This window comes from Miscanthus floridulus, chromosome 13 (genome assembly GCF_019320115.1).
Source record: "Miscanthus floridulus cultivar M001 chromosome 13, ASM1932011v1, whole genome shotgun sequence".
Taxonomy (NCBI): Eukaryota; Viridiplantae; Streptophyta; class Magnoliopsida; order Poales; family Poaceae; genus Miscanthus; species Miscanthus floridulus.
In genome coordinates this window covers 63,892,849-63,910,833 of record NC_089592.1, presented here as the reverse complement: position 1 = coordinate 63,910,833, position 17,985 = coordinate 63,892,849, and the positions used below count along the sequence as shown (strand labels likewise).

Sequence of the window (17,985 nt, the reverse complement as noted above, 5' to 3'; positions counted from 1 at the left end):
ATATTTGGAATATATTCCTACAAATGCTTAATAATTCCAATAGGATATCCCGGTGTCAAGTCGTATGTTCCAACCTACCGGGTGGGACATCTGCACACAGGATCTCTATTGGGGCTATGATGAGCAACTCAGATATTTTGGCTTAATGTTAGAAAAGTTAGATATGTGCCAATTTTTACTATAGAAAAATCAAGATCATAACGAGAAATTTTAAGTTTTAAGGTTTCTTGATGTTACCCTAACTATTCACAAGCAATCAAGCAATGTGATATGCATATTTTTTTTTCAGACGGGCGAATATAACACACCATTCATTTTGAGAGGAAAAGCATACACCAACAAAGGGTCAAGCCACAAAAGGGAATACAAATCCCAATACATAGTATTGTGCATGGAAACGTATAAACACTTAGCTACTCAACACCATTCCTAACTTCTTAGGCATTCCATGAGTAGAAATGAAAGAACAAAAGAAGGCCCAAGGGCCAAGGATAATCCCAATACATATTATTGTGCTCTCTTGTTCAATCTCTCTGTAGTTTGGAAAACAACAATATAACAGGGCTTTGGAACAAAGGAACCTTCTAGAGGCCTTGATGCACTTGGGCTGTAGGTAATCTCAGGGCCTTTATAGACTACTAATACATGCTGAGCTCCCTACTTGGGACGACACAGCATAACGTTTAACGTCTCCTCCTGTCCGACTGTCCCTGAGTCATCAGTGGGTTTATCTGCAGTTGGAAGGTTGTTCTCTTTTATTGGAGATAAAAGTGGTTCCTCCAGAGGCAGCAAAATTTCATCTGTGCCAATGCTGATTCCAGAGTCATCACCTGGATCATTCACAATCTCCGTCTTCCAGTTGAGCCCAGCGGGAACTATGTCACTGTATGGGACATAATCCTACATTCACATCATATGATGCAGCTAGGAGTTGTTAGTTCTGAACAAATTAAAGGCTATATATACATATTATCGCAAGCCTTGCTTTTGAATGTGTTTTAGCCTATTAGGTACCTCAAGTTTCTCAATGAGCTCTTGTGCGTTGGGCGCATGGACAATGATTTGGCGGGCGATGTGGCTGATGAAGCCTTCCTCCATGGCCTGGTCGATGAATGCCAGCAGGGTGTTGTAATAGCCATCAACGTTCAACAGGCCAATCTTGATGAAGAGTTCTCAGTGAATTAGAGACACTGCGGCATGCTTCAGTGCACATATATATAGAAGCTTGTTGATTATTTACCGGCTTATGATGGATGCCTAACTGTGCCCATGTGATCACTTCAAATAGCTCTTCCAGTGTTCCATATCCTCCTGAATCATAACAATTTAGCTGATACAGTCACATTTACAGTGAGAACAATATTGGAAAGAGCTATGACCGGTGATGATTCAATTGCCCGGCCTAGCCTGCTGTCATGTGGCAAAGTGCATGGAAACACATGAGTCAACATTGAAAGAGAGACCCGACGCATAGCACAAGTAGCAGTGCCACTACTCACCAGGCAACGCTATGAAGGCATCGGATTGCCTCGCCATCTCCGCTTTCCGTTGGTGGATACCCTCTACCAACATCACCTTTCCCACTGTCTCTCCAATTATCTGACAACAATGACGTTAAAATTTTCATAAGGGGGTTCTAGCGTTTATACTCATGTCCTTGTCAAGGTGACAGAATGGTTTATTATCTCACTATATAAAATTAGTATTGGATCTCACATTTAACTATCAAGTACTTCACCTCTCCATAAAAGAATACAACTATGGTATCCATGCTGGTCAATATCTAGCTCAAGTTTGACCAAGTTTATAGTAAATACTATTAGCATTTATGTCTCTAAATAAATTTATTATAAAAATATATTCTATAATTAATCTAATAATATTTATTTTGTATCATGAATGTTTGTACTTTTTTATATAATTTCAGCCAAAATTTGAATTATTTTACTTCTCGAAATACGAGAATTGCATTCTTTTGTGGAGAGAGAGAGAGAAGTTCCTACTCTCTATGTCCCAAAATATAAGGAGCACACATATTTTAAGATTCAAACTGCTTGCGATTTCAGTCTTACAAAAAAAAACTCGACTAGAGGAAGAGATTTAAACCTTACCATTTTTGTAATAGGTGGAAGCAGGTTGGCTAGGTGACAAGTGACATGCACGCCCACTAGCCAATTAATTCATCTCAGGATAATTATAAATTCTCTTATAAAAAGAAGATCATTTGATTAATTTTGTTATAAAAAGAATGTTGGAGTTGTTCCAAATTCACTCCAGGATATAGACCGGGCTTCTGACGGAGCGAAGCGGAGGCCCGTCGCCGAAGGCTTGGGGCGGAGCGTAGCGGAGTCTGAAGCCGGCCCATCAGGTCTCGCCCCTGTGCTCGGGGGTGCGGGGGGCGGAGCCCCCCGCGGTACGGTACGGTATATACACCCTTGCTAGGGTTTCGTGGTGACTTGATTCTCTTGTAAGCCGCCATAGGCGTGTAACCAAAAAACTCTTGAGATAGTGAGATTGTTGCTGGCTGGTGCCCGTGGTTTTTTCCCTTCACATCGGAGGGGTTTTCCACGTTAAATCGTGTGTCTCCTCTGTGGCTTGATTCTTTACTTCATATTCCTATATGTCGTTCATAACAAGTGGTACCGGAGCTTTGGTTGCTGTTAGGGTTCATGACGATGTCGATGAAGTTCGATCTTCCGCTGCTGAACTACGACACGCGGTTCTCGCTATGGCAAGTCAAGATGCGAGGGATTCTGGCGCAGACTCATGACTATGATGCGGCGCCGGATAGTTTCGGAAAGAGGAAGGCCGAGTGGACTCCAGAAGAGATCCGCAAGGATCAGAAGGCGCTCGCCCTAATTCAGTTGCATCTTCATAATGATATTTTGCAGGAGTGTCTGAAAGAGAAAACTGCTGCAGAACTATGGCTGAAACTGGAATCGATCTGTATGTCCAAGGATCTAACCAGTAAGATGCAGATGAAGATGAAGCTGTTCACCCTGAAGATGAAGGAGGAGGATTTAGTGATGAGCCACATCGCTGAATTCAAGAAGATCGTCGCCGACCTAGTGTCGATGGAGGTGAAGTATGATGATGAGGACTTAGGTCTTTTACTGCTATGTTCTTTGCCAAATTCGTATGCAAATTTTCGTGACACCATACTTTTGAGCCATGATGAACTAACCCTAAAGGAAGTTTATGAGGCTCTCCAGTCTAGGGAGAAGATGAGAGGCATGGTGCAGAATGACGGGACGTCGTCCTCCAAGGGCGATGCTTTGCATGTGAGAGGCAGAACTGAAAACAGATCCTCCAATGATGGCAATGATGGTAGAAAGAACTACGAAAGGAGAGGCCGTTCAAAGTCCAACCCGCATGGTAATAAAAAGTTCTGTGTTTATTGCAAGCTGACAAATCATAATGTTGAGGATTGCAGAAAAGTACAGAATAAGGAGAAGAGGAAACAAAAGTCGGCGGGTAAGGTCTCTGTTGCTGCTGCTGCGTCTGATGATGATTCTGGAGATTGTCTGGTAGTATTTGCTGGTTGTGTTGCTGGTCATGATGAATGGATTCTCGATTCCGCATGTTCATTTCATATTTGCACTAACAGAAATTGGTTTAGCTCGTATAAGCCTGTGTAGAAAGGGGATGTTGTGCGGATGGGAGATGATAACCCGTGTGACATTGTGGGGATTGGATCAGTTCAGATCAAGACTGATGATGGCATGACACGCACGCTGAAAAACATCAGGTATATACCAGGGATGTCCAGAAATCTTATCTCATTGAGCACGCTTGATGCAGAAGGTTACAAATATTCCGGTTCAGATGGCGTTCTAAAGGTATCAAAAGGTTCTCTTGTTTGCTTGAAAGGTGATCTTAATTCTGCAAAGTTATATGTCCTTAGAGGGTGTACTTTACCTGGTTCTGATTTCGCTGTTGCTGCTGTTACTAATGATGAACCTAGTAAAACTAACCTTTGGCATATGCATTTGGGACATATGAGCCACCATGGTATGGCAGAATTGATGAAGAGAAACCTGCTGGATGGCTGCACTTCGAGTAAAATAAAGTTTTATGAGCATTGTATTTTCGGGAAGCATAAAAGGGTACATTTCAACACTTCTGTTCACACCACTAAAGGTACTCTTGATTATGTTCATGTTGATTTATGGGGTCCTTCCCGTAAGTCCTCACTTGGTGGTGCTCGTTACATGCTTACAATTATTGATGATTACTCTAGAAGGGTTCGGCCTTATTTTCTGAAACAGAAAGATGATACTTTTGCTGCTTTTAAGGACTGGAAAGTAATGATAGAAAGGCAAACTGAAAGGAAGGTAAAATTGCTTCGTACTGATAATGGTGGAGAATTTTATTCACGTGAATTTAATGATTATTGTAGATCAGAAGGCATTGTTAGGCATCACACCATACCCCATCCTCCACAACAGAATGGTGTGGCCGAACGCATGAACAGAACCATCATGTCCAAGGCCCGTTGCATGCTGTCTAATGCCAGGATGAGCAAGCATTTTTGGGCTGAAGCTGCTAATACTGCCTGTTACTTGATAAACAGGTCGCCTTCTATTCCACTAAATAAAAGAACTCCCATTGAGATATGGTCTGGTACACCTGCTGATTATTCACAACAACAACAACAACAACAACAACAACAACAACAAAGCCTTTAAGTCCCAAGCAAGTTGGGGTAGGCTAGAGTTGAAACCCAACAGAAGCAATCAAGGTTCAGACACATGAATAGCTGTCTTCCAAGCACTCCTATCTAAGGCTAAGTCTTTGGGTATATTCCATCCTTTCAAGTCTCCTTTTATTGCCTCTACCCAAGTCAACTTCGGTCTTCCTCTGCCTCTCTTCACGTTACTATCCTGACTTAGGATTCCACTACGCACCGGTGCATCTGGAGGTCTCCGTTGCACATGTCCAAACCATCTCAATCGGTGTTGGACAAGCTTTTCTTCAATTGGCGCTACCCCTAATCTCTCACGTATATCATCGTTCCGAACTCGATCCCTTCTTGTATGACTGCAAATCCAACGCAACATACGCATTTCCACGACACTTAGCTGTTGAATATGTCGTCTTTTTGTAGGCCAACATTCTGCACCATACAACATAGCAGGTCTAATCGCCGTCCTATAAAACTTGCCTTTTAGCTTCTGTGGTACCCTTTTGTCACATAGGACACCAGACGCTTGCCGCCACTTCATCCACCCTGCTTTGATTCTATGGCTAACATCTTCATCAATATCCCCGTCCCTCTGTAGCATTGATCCTAAATATCGAAAGGTATCCTTCCTAGGCACTACTTGACCTTCCAAACTAACATCTTCCTCCTCCCGAGTAGTAGTGCCAAAGTCACATCTCATATAAGTGTCTTTTCCTTGGTGATTGTTCACAGTTGAAAGTTTTTGGATGCACTGCTTATGCTCATGTTGATAATGGAAAATTAGAGCCTAGAGCTGTTAAGTGTCTTTTTCTTGGTTATAGTTCGGGAGTCAAAGGCTATAAATTGTGGAATCCTGAAACAGGAAAGACTTTTATGAGCAGGAGTGTTGTTTTCAATGAATCTGTGATGTTTACTGACAGTTTGCCCTCAGATCATGTTCCAGAAAAAGAGCTGCAGCGTATGCGCATGCAGGTGGAGCATGTTGATGATGATATAGGTGTGCAGGTGGAGCCTGTTGATGAGCATGGTGACCATGATAATGATGTTGCTGAGGATGATGCTCATGATGATGTTCAGCAAACTCCTCCTATTTTGCAGTTAGAGGAGGATTTACCTATTGCTCAACGCAAGTCAAAAAGGACAATTGCACCTCCTAAGCGTCTTATTGAAGAGTGTAATTTGTCTTACTATGCTTTGAGTTGTGCTGAACAGGTGGAGAATGTTCATGAGCCAGCAACCTATAAAGAAGCTATTCGTTGTGGTGATACTGAGAATTGGATTTCTGCTATGCATGAGGAGATGCAGTCTCTTAAGAAGAACAGTACATGGGAGATTATACCTTTGCCTAAGAATAAGAAGACCATCAGCTGCAAATGGATCTTCAAGAGAAAGGAGGGTTTATCTCCAAGCGAGCCTCCAAAGTATAAGGCAAGGTTAGTTGCTAAAGGCTACAGTCAAATTCCAGGTGTTGACTACAATGATGTGTTCTCTCCAGTGGTAAAACACAGTTCAATTCGTACTTTCCTTAGTATTGTTGCTTCACATGATCTTGAGCTTGAGCAGTTAGATGTGAAGACTGCGTTTTTGCATGGAGAGCTTGAGGAGGACATATACATGGACCAACCAGAAGGGTTCATAGTGCCTGGCAAGGAAAAATATGTGTGCAAGTTGAAGAGATCCTTGTATGGTTTGAAACAGTCCCCTCGTCAGTGGAACAAGAGGTTTGATTCATTTATGTTAGCACACAGTTTTAAAAGATCTAAGTATGATAGCTGTGTTTACATCAAGCATGTTAATGGATCACCTATATATTTGCTGTTATATGTTGATGATATGCTGATTGCTGCCAAGAGTAAGATTGAAATCACTAAGTTAAAGAAGCTATTGAGTAGTGGTTTTGATATGAAAGATCTTGGTAGTGCTAAGAAAATTCTTGGTATGGAAATTAGTAGAGACAGAAAATCTGGTTTGCTATTTCTTAGTCAACAAAATTATATCAAGAAAGTTCTTCAGCGTTTCAACATGCAAAATGCTAAGGCTGTTAGTACCCCTATTGCACCTCACTTTAAGTTGTCAGCTGCTCAATGTCCTAGTACAGATGCAGAGATTGAATACATGTCAAGGGTTCCTTATTCTAGTGCTGTTGGGTCTTTGATGTATGCCATGGTTTGCTCTCGTCCAGATTTGTCATATGCTATGAGTCTTGTTAGTAGATATATGTCTAATCCTGGCAAAGAACATTGGAGGGCAGTTCAGTAGATTTTCAGGTACCTCAGAGGCACAGCAGATTCCTGTTTAAAGTTTGGAAGAACTGATAAGGGTCTTATTGGCTATGTGGATTCTGATTATGCTGCTGATCTGGACAGGCAAAGATCACTTACAGGTTATGTGTTTACTGTTGGCAGTTGTGCTGTGAGTTGGAGGGCTACTTTACAGTGAGTTGTTGCTTTGTCTACTACTGAAGCAGAATATATGGCTATTTGTGAAGCGTGCAAAGAATTAATTTGGCTGAAAGGTTTGTACGCTGAGCTTTGTGGAGTTGAATCTGGCATAAGTTTGCACTGTGACAGTCAAAGTGCAATTTACCTCACTAAAGATCAGATGTTCCATGAGAGAACTAAGCACATAGATATCAAGTATCATTTTGTGCGTGATGTGATTGAAGAAGGTAAGCTGAAGGTATGCAAGATTAGTACTCATGATAATCCTACTGATATGATGACAAAGCCTGTTCCTGTTGCTAAGTTTGAGCTGTGCTCAAGCTTAGTTGGTTTAATTGGATAGTCCAAGAGACTATTGTGGGCACCAGTGGTTTTCTATCTTTGTTATGTTCAGGATGAAGGGTTGATTTATGATACAAGATGAATTTGTCTCAAGGTGGAGTTTGTTGGAGTTGTTCCAAATTCACTCTAGGATATAGGCTGGGCTTCTGACGGAGTGAAGCGGAGGCCCGTCGCCGGAGGCTTGGGGCAGAGCGTAGCGGAGTCTGAAGCCGGCCCATCAAGTCTCGCCCCTGTGCTCGGGGGGTGCGGGGGGCGGAGCCCCCTGCGATACGGTACGGTATATACACCCTTGCTAGGGTTTCGTGGTGACTTGATTCTCTTGTAAGCCGCCATAGGCGTGTAACCCAAAAAACTCTTGAGATAGTGAGATTGTTGCTGGCTGGTGCCCGTGGTTTTTCCCCTTCACATCGGAGGGGTTTTTCACGTTAAACCGTGTGTCTCCTCTGTGGCTTGATTCTTTACTTTATATTCCTATACGTCGTTCATAACAAAGAATACCATTTGATTGACACTACTACCAAAAGCATTTTGAGAGGCGGACAGATGGTCTCTATTAATAGATCGTTTACACCTAGCTATCTCTGTAAATGATCTTCAAAAAATAAAACATACCATCACGTATAGTCTTGTGCAACCTCTCGTTATTACTGTACTACACACTCACTTCTAACTGAATTAAATGATGTCCTTTTGTATTAACACTTATTAAAATTGTATTGGGTAGTTTGGCCTAGCTAATATTGTATTGGGTAGTTTGATTGCTAAATGACTTCAAATGAAAAAAGTTTCAACTACAAAGTTTTAGGTTGTATCCAGCATTACAATTTTAGTATATGACTTGTCCCATACGAGATTCTTTGAAAATTTGAATGTCAAAATCTAACCTAAGAACTTCAAATAAATATTTGAGGCTTCAAGCGACTTCAAATCACAAACTTGTCAACTACAAAGTTGTTGATCACATCGACAACTACAACTTTGGTATTGAACATGTCAAAATCCTAGGTCAACTGAGAATTCTAAATTTAAATTTTAAAATCTTAAACTTAAATACATAAAAAATTTAAATAAACAAACTTGTAAACTACAAAGCTATAGATCGCATTCAGGCTATAACTTTGGTCTAGATCCTGTCAACATCCAAGGTCGTTAGAAAATTCTAATTTTGAATCTCAAAAAATTTGAGAACTTGAAACTAAATTTGACACTGTAAATAAATTCAAATAAAAAACTTGTCTACTATAAAGATGTTGATCTCATTGATCTTTAACTTTTTGATATAAAGTTCATCTTCATCCAATTTTATATGTGATAGTTATGATTTTTTTACAACTATTTATAGAGGGGAGCATCTTCAGAAGCTCACTTCTGTTAATTAATTTACAGAGACGATACACTCAAGATGCATATCTTTGTTAATGGTTGTTTTAGAGGCGACCTTAGCTTAGTAGAAGGCCCTCCTCTGAAAATTCATTTATAAAGATAATTATTTTCGGATTGTCTACTCCCTCCGTCCAAAAAATTGCACATCACGTCGAGGAGTCAAACTTTTATAAGTTTGATCAAATATGTATACAAAGATATACTAATATTTATGATGCTATCATCATATTAATAGTGGAATATATTTTCATAATAAACATATTATAGGATATACAAATGTTGGTAATATTTTCGTATAAATCTAGTTAAACTTGATCGAAAATGAAAATTGTTGGGATCACGCATTTTAGTAGAGTGACATTCAGAAGCACCATCTTGTGGTTATGATTGTATCGCTACAACATTATAATATGAATATATATGTGACTGATGAGTACATATACAACCTCGGGAGTGAGAGCTGTCGGAACGACCCTGCAGCACAACACAAGGAGATGTGAATATAAATTAATATAATAGATCGAGCTAGGATGCTCAATGGTTAGAGACATGAGGATCGATCAGGATCAACGGATGAGTACCCGAGGACGCGCCTGCCGCCGCGGTGGACCGCATGCGATACGAGCCCCATGAGGCCCAAGCTTCCGCCGCCATACACCAGATCAATGCCCCTGGACACCTGTCGTTGCATGCAAGCACCGAAAAACAGGAACGAAACAGTCCATTATATTATATATATAAATAACCGCTTTCGGCAAGCAGCACCGAAAAACAAAAATATTAGGGCACTGTACTGTACTAGTGGATAACAGTAGCAAAACACTCGATAACCGCGCGCTGGTTGTCTTTGCTCTCAGTCTCACTGCAGCCTGCCTGCAGCTAACGTGCCGCCAGCACGCACACATCTGCATCTCTCAGAGCGCGCTGATCGAGTCCATTTTTAGCAAGTACTCATAGTATGTAGCTTGCACTGTGACTTCAATACGGAAGAAACCTTTCAAGTGGAGACAATGCATGTATTGCGTGCGTCCGAAGAGATCATGTCCTTGTGGTCCACCGTGCAGAGAGCTGTGTCACGGACGCACACACAATATAACACATGGCTACTCCTGCGTGGATGCACGGTGGACCACAAGGACATGAGCTAGCTAGCAGCAGGCCAGCAGCAACAGCGAGCGAGTAGAGGCGCTGCAGGTCATCCCATGCATGCATGGCATATGACAGCTGCTAATCAGTAGTACAAGTCATCAGTAGACAAAGACAGTCGATACAGACGATCGACCGCATTGGCCGTACGTGCATCCATCGTTGAAATGAAAATGATCCGGATCCGACAGCCAAACGAGTACGTACGTAGGGCGTCCAGCGCACAGTCCTAACTCTGTTGCATGTGAAACAGTGAAAGAGTCAGCTTGGGAATAGTAGGCAACGCAGCCAGCGAGAGCGACCGTCCGTCCGTCGTCCTATCCAGCTCCGCCGCAGGAGACAGAGCACTGGATCACATCGTCACCACCCCGGCCGCCTGCCAGACCATCATCAACGACTCCTAGCGCCCGGACGTCCGGCCCCTAGCGGCGTCCAGACACAACACAGGTCATATCGTACTCCTTGTGTCGCGCCCCTGTCCCCCACCGTGCTCCGTTCCCCACTGTGTTCCTATCCCAGACAGATTTGACCGTGATGACCGACGAGAGCACGAGATGGACGATGCGGACCGCGCTGACCTCCCTCCCCGCACGCGTACGTGCCCTGCGGCCTCCGCGGCGACCGGCGGCCTACGCCTCCTCAGCGACGGGAAGGGTCGTGCTCCTGTCCCCGTTCCCCACCGCACCCTTGTTCCAAGAGCACGAAACACTTCAAGTGTAACATCGCAAAAATATGTAGTGCAACATTGGAATTAAAATACTGCAACATTGCAAAACTATATAGTGCAACAACGAAAATTATGTACTGCAACATCAAAAATTATGTACTGCAACATTCAAAAAGTATGTACTGCAACATCTCAAACAGTAGTACTGCAACATCGCAAAATCAACCATGAACACATGGAAAAATGGAAACAACTCAATAATCACCTTTCATCGCTACAACATTTGAAAAAGGTAATTTCAACACTTAAAATCCCCTATTGCAACAATTTCAACATTAGAACTCCCTTTCTGCAACACATGAATCACCTTATTGCAACATTTGAAAATTATCTGTTGCAACATCGCAAAAATCCTATTGCAACACGTAGAAACAACAAAAAGACGTACAAAAACAACAAATGGGATGGGTTCGAGGTGCAGGCTGCTCCAGCTCCTGGCCCCATCACCTTCGAGCTCGCCGGAGAGAGGAGGGAATAGAATCCAGAGCTCGCCGGAACCCTAGCCACCGCCGCGTCCCTCAGATCCAGAGGAGGAGGAGAAGGAGGGCTTAGATCCAGTTATGGACCGACCTACCTCGTCGGAGCCACCGCCGTCGTCCTCGTCTCCTGTGGGGAGCGGGAGCCAGGTAGCTGGGGAGCGCGGGGTAGCAATGGAGGTCGTGGAGGGAGGGAGGGAGGGAGCGCGGGCAGGCGAGGTGGCAGCGAGCTGGCACGGGCGTGGCGTCCGTCGAGCGCATCGCGACAGTGAGCCAGGGGTGGGGATGAGGGAGCAAGCGGCAGAGTGGGCACGCGGAGGCAGAGGCACAGAGTGGAGATGAGGATGAGGGAAGCGGAGCGAAAGTGGACGAGGACGAGTCGGTCCAAGTCATTCCGTAGGTGGATCCGTTCGAACGGAACATACACCCACTGTATATTATTATTGGGCCCTTAGTGTCCTCGAGGTAAAGTAGAATCGGTATATATGTACCTGAGTCCTGATCGAAACCTGCCCCACATATACAACAATACACGTTTAACCGCTATTGCGCATGCCAAAATAATATGTTTAGCTACTACTTATGTGTTGCAGAAGGAGAAAAATTAAATAAAACACAACAACTCACTACGGGAAATCTATACTGCTAGCTTTCATTAATTCCCTTAAAAAAAGCTTCATTAATTAGGGGCAAATCTGGCCTTTGGCATTTGGATCGCGGGACCCAACGTAATAAGGGCATGTTTCATACATGGGCTATGTTTGCTATCTAAAAATCAACTCTAGCGCATCAAGCAGGAGTTCTAATATATTGATTAATTTTTTTAGTCAAAAGCCGTGAATTAAGCATTACCAAACTAGCTAACCAACTATAGTTAATTTGAGCTATTTTTTAGCCCCAACCAATAATAACTAGCTTAGTGATCCAAACAGGTCCTAAATAATTCTGGAAAACCAGTGGAAGACTGTAATATTGTTCACAATTTATATTGTTATCGACCTTCCATTGTGTAAGTGTCGTGACCCTGGTCATCTTCGCGGCTATCATCATCCCTTATTTATATGCGTAGCTTCATACTAGCTTTCTACAATAAATATAGGGCCTATTTGGTACAACTTATAATTTGTTTATGGCAAAATAAGCTAAGAACTAAATACCAAACATTACATTTTTTAAGTTTTTATTTCTGGCCACGCTTTTTGCACACCACCTATTTATACTAAACCGCAGAAATTCGATGAGACTAGCTTATTTTAATCGTATTCTTACTTTTTTTTGTGCAGCTTCTCATAGAAATGTTTTTTTTTTCTGACGACTCTAAAAAATGAGCCCTAGAATATTGTAGATGTATGCAATAGCTCGCGAAATAACACCAGTAGTGAGCCAGTGAACACTTACTTTAGTCCCTTTGAGGTTAAGTCGAATGTAGAAAGAAATACTCGAGTTGAAGAGAAACAACACTACTTATTATTTTTATAGTTAGCTTACCCTGATCTAAAAGTCAATCCATGCATGCTTTGTTCTACCGCACCGCATAATGAGGTGGAAAGGGAAATATAGTAGCCGGCCCGCATTGGCGCGTATGAATATTATAGTGCAATAGCTAGCTAGTTTATACAGTTGCACTTCATATGTGACGCCTTGTTTGATGCACATGTATCCACCCCAATCCACATATATTGTAGTAGATTGGAATGAAATTTAAACTAATTTTTACTTCAATCATCCTCAACGCATGTGGATTAACGTGAATAGATGTGCAACAAAACAAGGCCTGAATGAATGGCAGACCATGGCAAGCAAAGAAACCATGCAATAGCTAGCTAGATAGTAGATATATATACGATCACGAGATACACACTTTGTGGTACATACCAACTCCTTGGAGAGGTCAATAGCGGCATCATGATAGCTCATCTTCTTGCCCTGGCTGCTGCCACAGAACACGCAAATCCTCCTGAACCTACTGGACTGCATCACCATTTTCCTGGCCGCCACACAATGGCTGTCTTGGTCCGTGGCCTCTCTAGTCTGCGCACTACCACACCAGGGCCTTATATAAGGCTTTAATTAGCTGGATGGGACAATAATGGGAGGTCAGCAGATAGCCCTGAGCCCCTGACGCCATGCATGTACTCCACACACACACAAGAATATAACAATACTACACAAAAACTTATGCGAGGCGTTTAGGAATGGGACTTGGAGACGGGTAAGCATTTAAACCGCCTCGATTAATGCATTGGATTAACCGAGGCGGACATTTTTATTAACTGAGGTGATCATAATCAACCGTCTCGCAAAATCGATTTACGTAGGCGCCTCCTAAAATCTATTAAGAGGCCTGCCTCCAAAATACCCTCATTTTCGGAAGGCCCGCCTCGGTTAATAGTGGCCAAGCCCACTCACATCCAGTTCGGCCCATCTTAGCCCGACAACAACACTCCACTATATATACTAGATCAAACCCTAGCCCACTCACCCGTCAGCCTCCCTCCCTCCCTCTCCTCTCCCTCAACTCTGCGGCGCATCTGAGCGCACAGCGCGAGGCGCATCCCTCTGTCTCTCCCTCCCTATCACTCCTCTCCCTCCAAAGCGAGCAACGACTCCCTCCTCCCTCTCCTTCGGCGCGGAAGCGGTGGTGGCATGCCGGGCGCGGGACGACCCCCAGCCCCCTCTCCACTGGATCTGGGCGCCGCACGGCCCTAGACCCCCTCCACTCTCTCCACCGGCGCGACGGCGGCGGCACGTCGGGCGCGGTGCGACCCCGGCCCCCTCCTCCCTCTCCACCGGATCTGGGCGTCGTGCGGCCCCAGGCCCCCTCTTCCATCTCCACCGGCGCGGCGGCGGCGGCGCGCTGGGCGTGGGGCGACCCCCGGCCCCCTCTTCTGGCTCTCTACACCGGATCTGGGCTACCCCGCGACGTCCCTCTCTCCCATGGCTCCCCAATAGCGGCGGCTCCACCTCAAAGGGTGAGATCCAGTGGAGGGCGGGGCTGGCGGTGTGGGAGCTGTGGACCTGCGACACAACTGGAACGAGGTTCTTTGCCGAGGGCCGGATACGCTCGGCAAAGAAGCCTTTGCCCTCGGCAAAGGCTTTGCCGAGAGTTGCTCTCGGCAAAGTCCGGTCGGCACAGTACCTCACGGCAAAGGCTACTTTGCCGAGAGCCGCATCTTGGGCTCTCGGCAAAGGATTTGCCGAGGGTTAGCCGGCCGTCGGCAAAAATTTTCGCCGTGACGGGGAGAGGTCACGGTAAAGTTGATCTTTGCCGTGAGCCTTAGCAAGCTCTCGGCAAAGAATTTCTGAATTTTTTTTACAAAAAACTTTGCCGAGCGTCTGTCAGAAGAGCTCTCGGCAAAGAATATTGATATTTTTTTTTGACATTTTTTGTGCCGAGAGCTATGGCTCAGCTCTCGGCAAAGGTTTCCTTTTTGCCGAGCGCTATGGTCATGCGCTCGGCAAAGCTAGGATTCTGTGTGCTCTCGGCAAGTGAAACCACGCAGCCACCACCACGACCACGCCACCACCACCACCAACCACGCCGCCACCACCACCCACCACCACCACCACTAGCACTAGGTTTCACTAGGTTTTACTAGGTTTCACTAGGTTTGACATTTAGAGAAACTAAAACATTTGTCATACTCACCGGAGTAGAATCAAGCTGAGGTGGAGGTGTAGGCTGTAGCTGACCGAGCAGGAACTGTGGGACCGTTCCACCTTGGGTCATCGCAAGACCCCGCACGTAGGAGAGCACCTCTGCCATCTGCCGCTGATCCTGCTCCTGCTTGGCCTCTAAAGCTGCCAGCCTCTGCCGCTGCTGCTCCCGCTCGGCCTCCATCGCCTGCAGTTGTGCCTACAACATTTGACGCCAATGTTTCAAGATTGCGGAGCTAAGGTATGTAAAAGTCAAAGAACTAGGAATGGAAGAGAACACTTACCTGGAGTGTCGACACCATGGTCGGGCGCTGGCGTATGGCCGGCATTGAGCTCGTGCTTGCTGCTCGGATCTGGTGCAGCGGAGGAACAGAGGTCGTGTCGAGGACACCATCGCCAAGCCAGAACCGCCCGTGCTTTTTTCCTTGCCCCACCCTCATCACGAGCTCTAGATCAAGCCGCTCCTTGGTGGTCGGGTCGTAGTCTGGCCCGTGGACTGACCTTGCCATCTCTGTGTACGCAGAGATGCGAGGGGCAATGCTGGCGTTGGTGAACGACTTGGCAGGGACTTCCGGGGTCCAGTCGGTGGCGGACGTCGCCTTGCCCAAGTGGGACAAGGCATATGCCTTGAGGTGACCACAAGGGTGGCCACCATGTGACGCCGACTGCGAGAAAGACAATAACATTGTTAGAGTTGTTGTAGAATTGAGTGTTAGGTTAGAGAAATGGTTTCGCCTTACCCAAGCTTCTGAGAATTCAGAGAGGTTGCGGCTGCCTTGATGGTGTGGTACTCCTTGCATCAGCAAACGGCGCTCGCGTGCTTCATCATGCTCCTTCTTCCAGTCCTGGCTGAGCCACATGTCCACAATCCTCTCCCAGGCATCCGGATGCCGATTGCACCAGTTAGGAATCGCCTATAGGCCATCAAGCAAACGATATATCAGAAGATCAAATTAAGGAAACTTAATCTCAGAAGAAATCAATAGTAATGTTCCGTATTTACCGCAAGGTACTCCTCCTTGGTCAGCACCACCTGTCTCGCCTCGTCCTTTTTGATGCTATGCCCTTGGACCTTCGCGTAGTGCCAAATGTGCGCCTAATGACGCGCGTCGTGAATCATGTCCGTGACGCGCTTCTTACAAGAAGCGACCGCCACCTGGTACGCCCTGTGCTCCTTGCCCTCCTCGATTCTAAAGAAATCCTGCATAAAGGCGCGAGGTATCAATTACTTATTAGAAGAATGCCCAATGAATACGATGTATCTGTGGCTAAAAGAATACAATGTGTGCCTGAAAGACTTACCGATAGGTCCCTGACGACCCGCTCGCCTTGTTCCTGTATCTGTGGCCACTACGATCCATGGCATCGGCGGCCAATTCATAGTGGTCGAACTGAGTGGGCGGCTCGAGCATGTCCGGGCTCACCTCCACCAGGCCAGGTAGGGATGGCAACGGGTGAGAAACCCGGTGGGGGGCAGAAGAACACACCCGCCCCCACCAGGGTTTAAACACCCCGTCACCCGTACCCGTCACCCGTGACGGGTCTCAAATTTACCCAGACCCATCACCCGCGTGGGTAACGGGTACCCATCGGGTGACCCATCCCCATTTAACAATAACACAAGATCACAATTCACAAAGCTAACATCATCAAAAATTCAGAATGATCATGCAAGTATGCGGCGCAGGAAGCGGATGCGAACAGACACGAAGACGCCTGGGTTGCGGCGCTGCTGAATGAGGAGGATTAATTGGAACACTAGGGTTTTCTTCTCTATATACTGTTTAATGACTGGATGGGCCTATGTATCATACTCAAACAGGGGACCCAACGGGTAACGGGTTTGGGGTATATAAGAACGCACCCATACCCGCTTCACCCGATGGGTGAGGTAATCACCCAGTAACGTACCCGTGGGGGGCAAAATCCCCCAAACCCGTACCCTAATAGGGTTTTTACCCGCGGGTAAACGGGTCGCGGGTACCCGTTGCCATCCCTAAGGCCAGGGTAGTGCTCCTTGCACAGACCTCCTAGGATGCCATTCACTTTGCGTGCCTTGGCTCCAGTCTCCACAAGTTTCTAGTTCCTGCACAAGTGATTACAAAAAGTATTAGTTTGTATTTTGATTTTCAACATTTCAAATGAAGAAGTTTCGAGCACATCTTAAGTTACTTACCTATCCCCATAGGGTGTGATCAGCGGGTGGGCCGCTTCAGGTATTGGTCGACGCGGGAGCTTCGTGGGACCACGCAAGTACACCGTCGACAAACCAGAGGAAGTGGATCCCCCTGCAGTCACCTCGTCCCCTGAGGTGGAGGACCCCCCTGCATCCGCATGCTCCATCGCGGTGGCAGGCTCCTCCACGGCCAGAGGGGTAGTCGGCTGCGTCCTGCTTGGACGCCTACGGCTCCTCCGCCTTAGCACCGGCTCTGGAGGCTAAACCGACGCCTCCGGCTCCTCTTGGCTGGCGTAAAGAGACTGGACGGACCTCCTAGGTGGCATCTCTTGCATTAGGGTTGTCCTTTGACTTGTTAGTGTCCATGAGTGTTGCCCAGAGAGCTTCGATGACATTCTTCTCAGTGTGCATTACATCAATGTTATGTGGCAGGGCCAGGTGCTTAAAATAGGGAAGCCTCTCCAAGCCCGACTTATGAGTCCACATATGTTGAACACCATACCCCACGAAACCAACTCCGTCTTCCTTGGCGACAAGACCATCTATCTGAGTAAGAACCTCGGCGCCAATCATCTTCTACGGTTCAGGGTCTGTCACTACGACACCTTTCGTAAAGTTCTTAATGTCTCGTCTGAATGCATGGTCAAGAGGGAGGAATTGTCGATGTTTGTCGAACGAGGAAAACTTGCCACCACTCTTCAACCTAATGAACTACAGAGCTGCCTTGCATACCGGGCATGGGAACTTCCCATGGACACACCAGGCACTGAATAGACCATACGCCAGAAAGTCATGCATCGAGTAGTGGTACCAAACGTGCATTGTGAAGTTCCTCTTTGTAGCACGGTCGTATGTCAGTACCCCATGATCACATGCACTGATCAACTCATCAATCAAAGGCTCCATAAACACACCCATATGTTTCCCCGGGTGACCAGAAATTATCAGCGACA

The 17,985-nt window shown here is 45.7% G+C and overlaps 1 protein-coding gene across 1 annotated transcript; it reads right to left on the bottom strand.

Annotated features, from left to right (window-relative positions):
• Window positions 1–657: 657 nt before the first annotated feature.
• LOC136499921 (probable cytokinin riboside 5'-monophosphate phosphoribohydrolase LOGL3) lies at window positions 658–13,274 on the bottom strand. The gene is made up of 7 exons (XM_066495407.1): window positions 13,075–13,274; window positions 9,432–9,529; window positions 9,297–9,324; window positions 1,500–1,599; window positions 1,241–1,311; window positions 1,015–1,158; window positions 658–900 (listed from the first exon to the last, which is right to left on the bottom strand). Exons 1-7 carry the CDS (start codon window positions 13,180–13,182, stop codon window positions 658–660), a joined length of 792 nt encoding a protein of 263 aa, XP_066351504.1. The 5' UTR covers window positions 13,183–13,274.
• Between the last annotated feature and the right edge of the window lie 4,711 nt (window positions 13,275–17,985).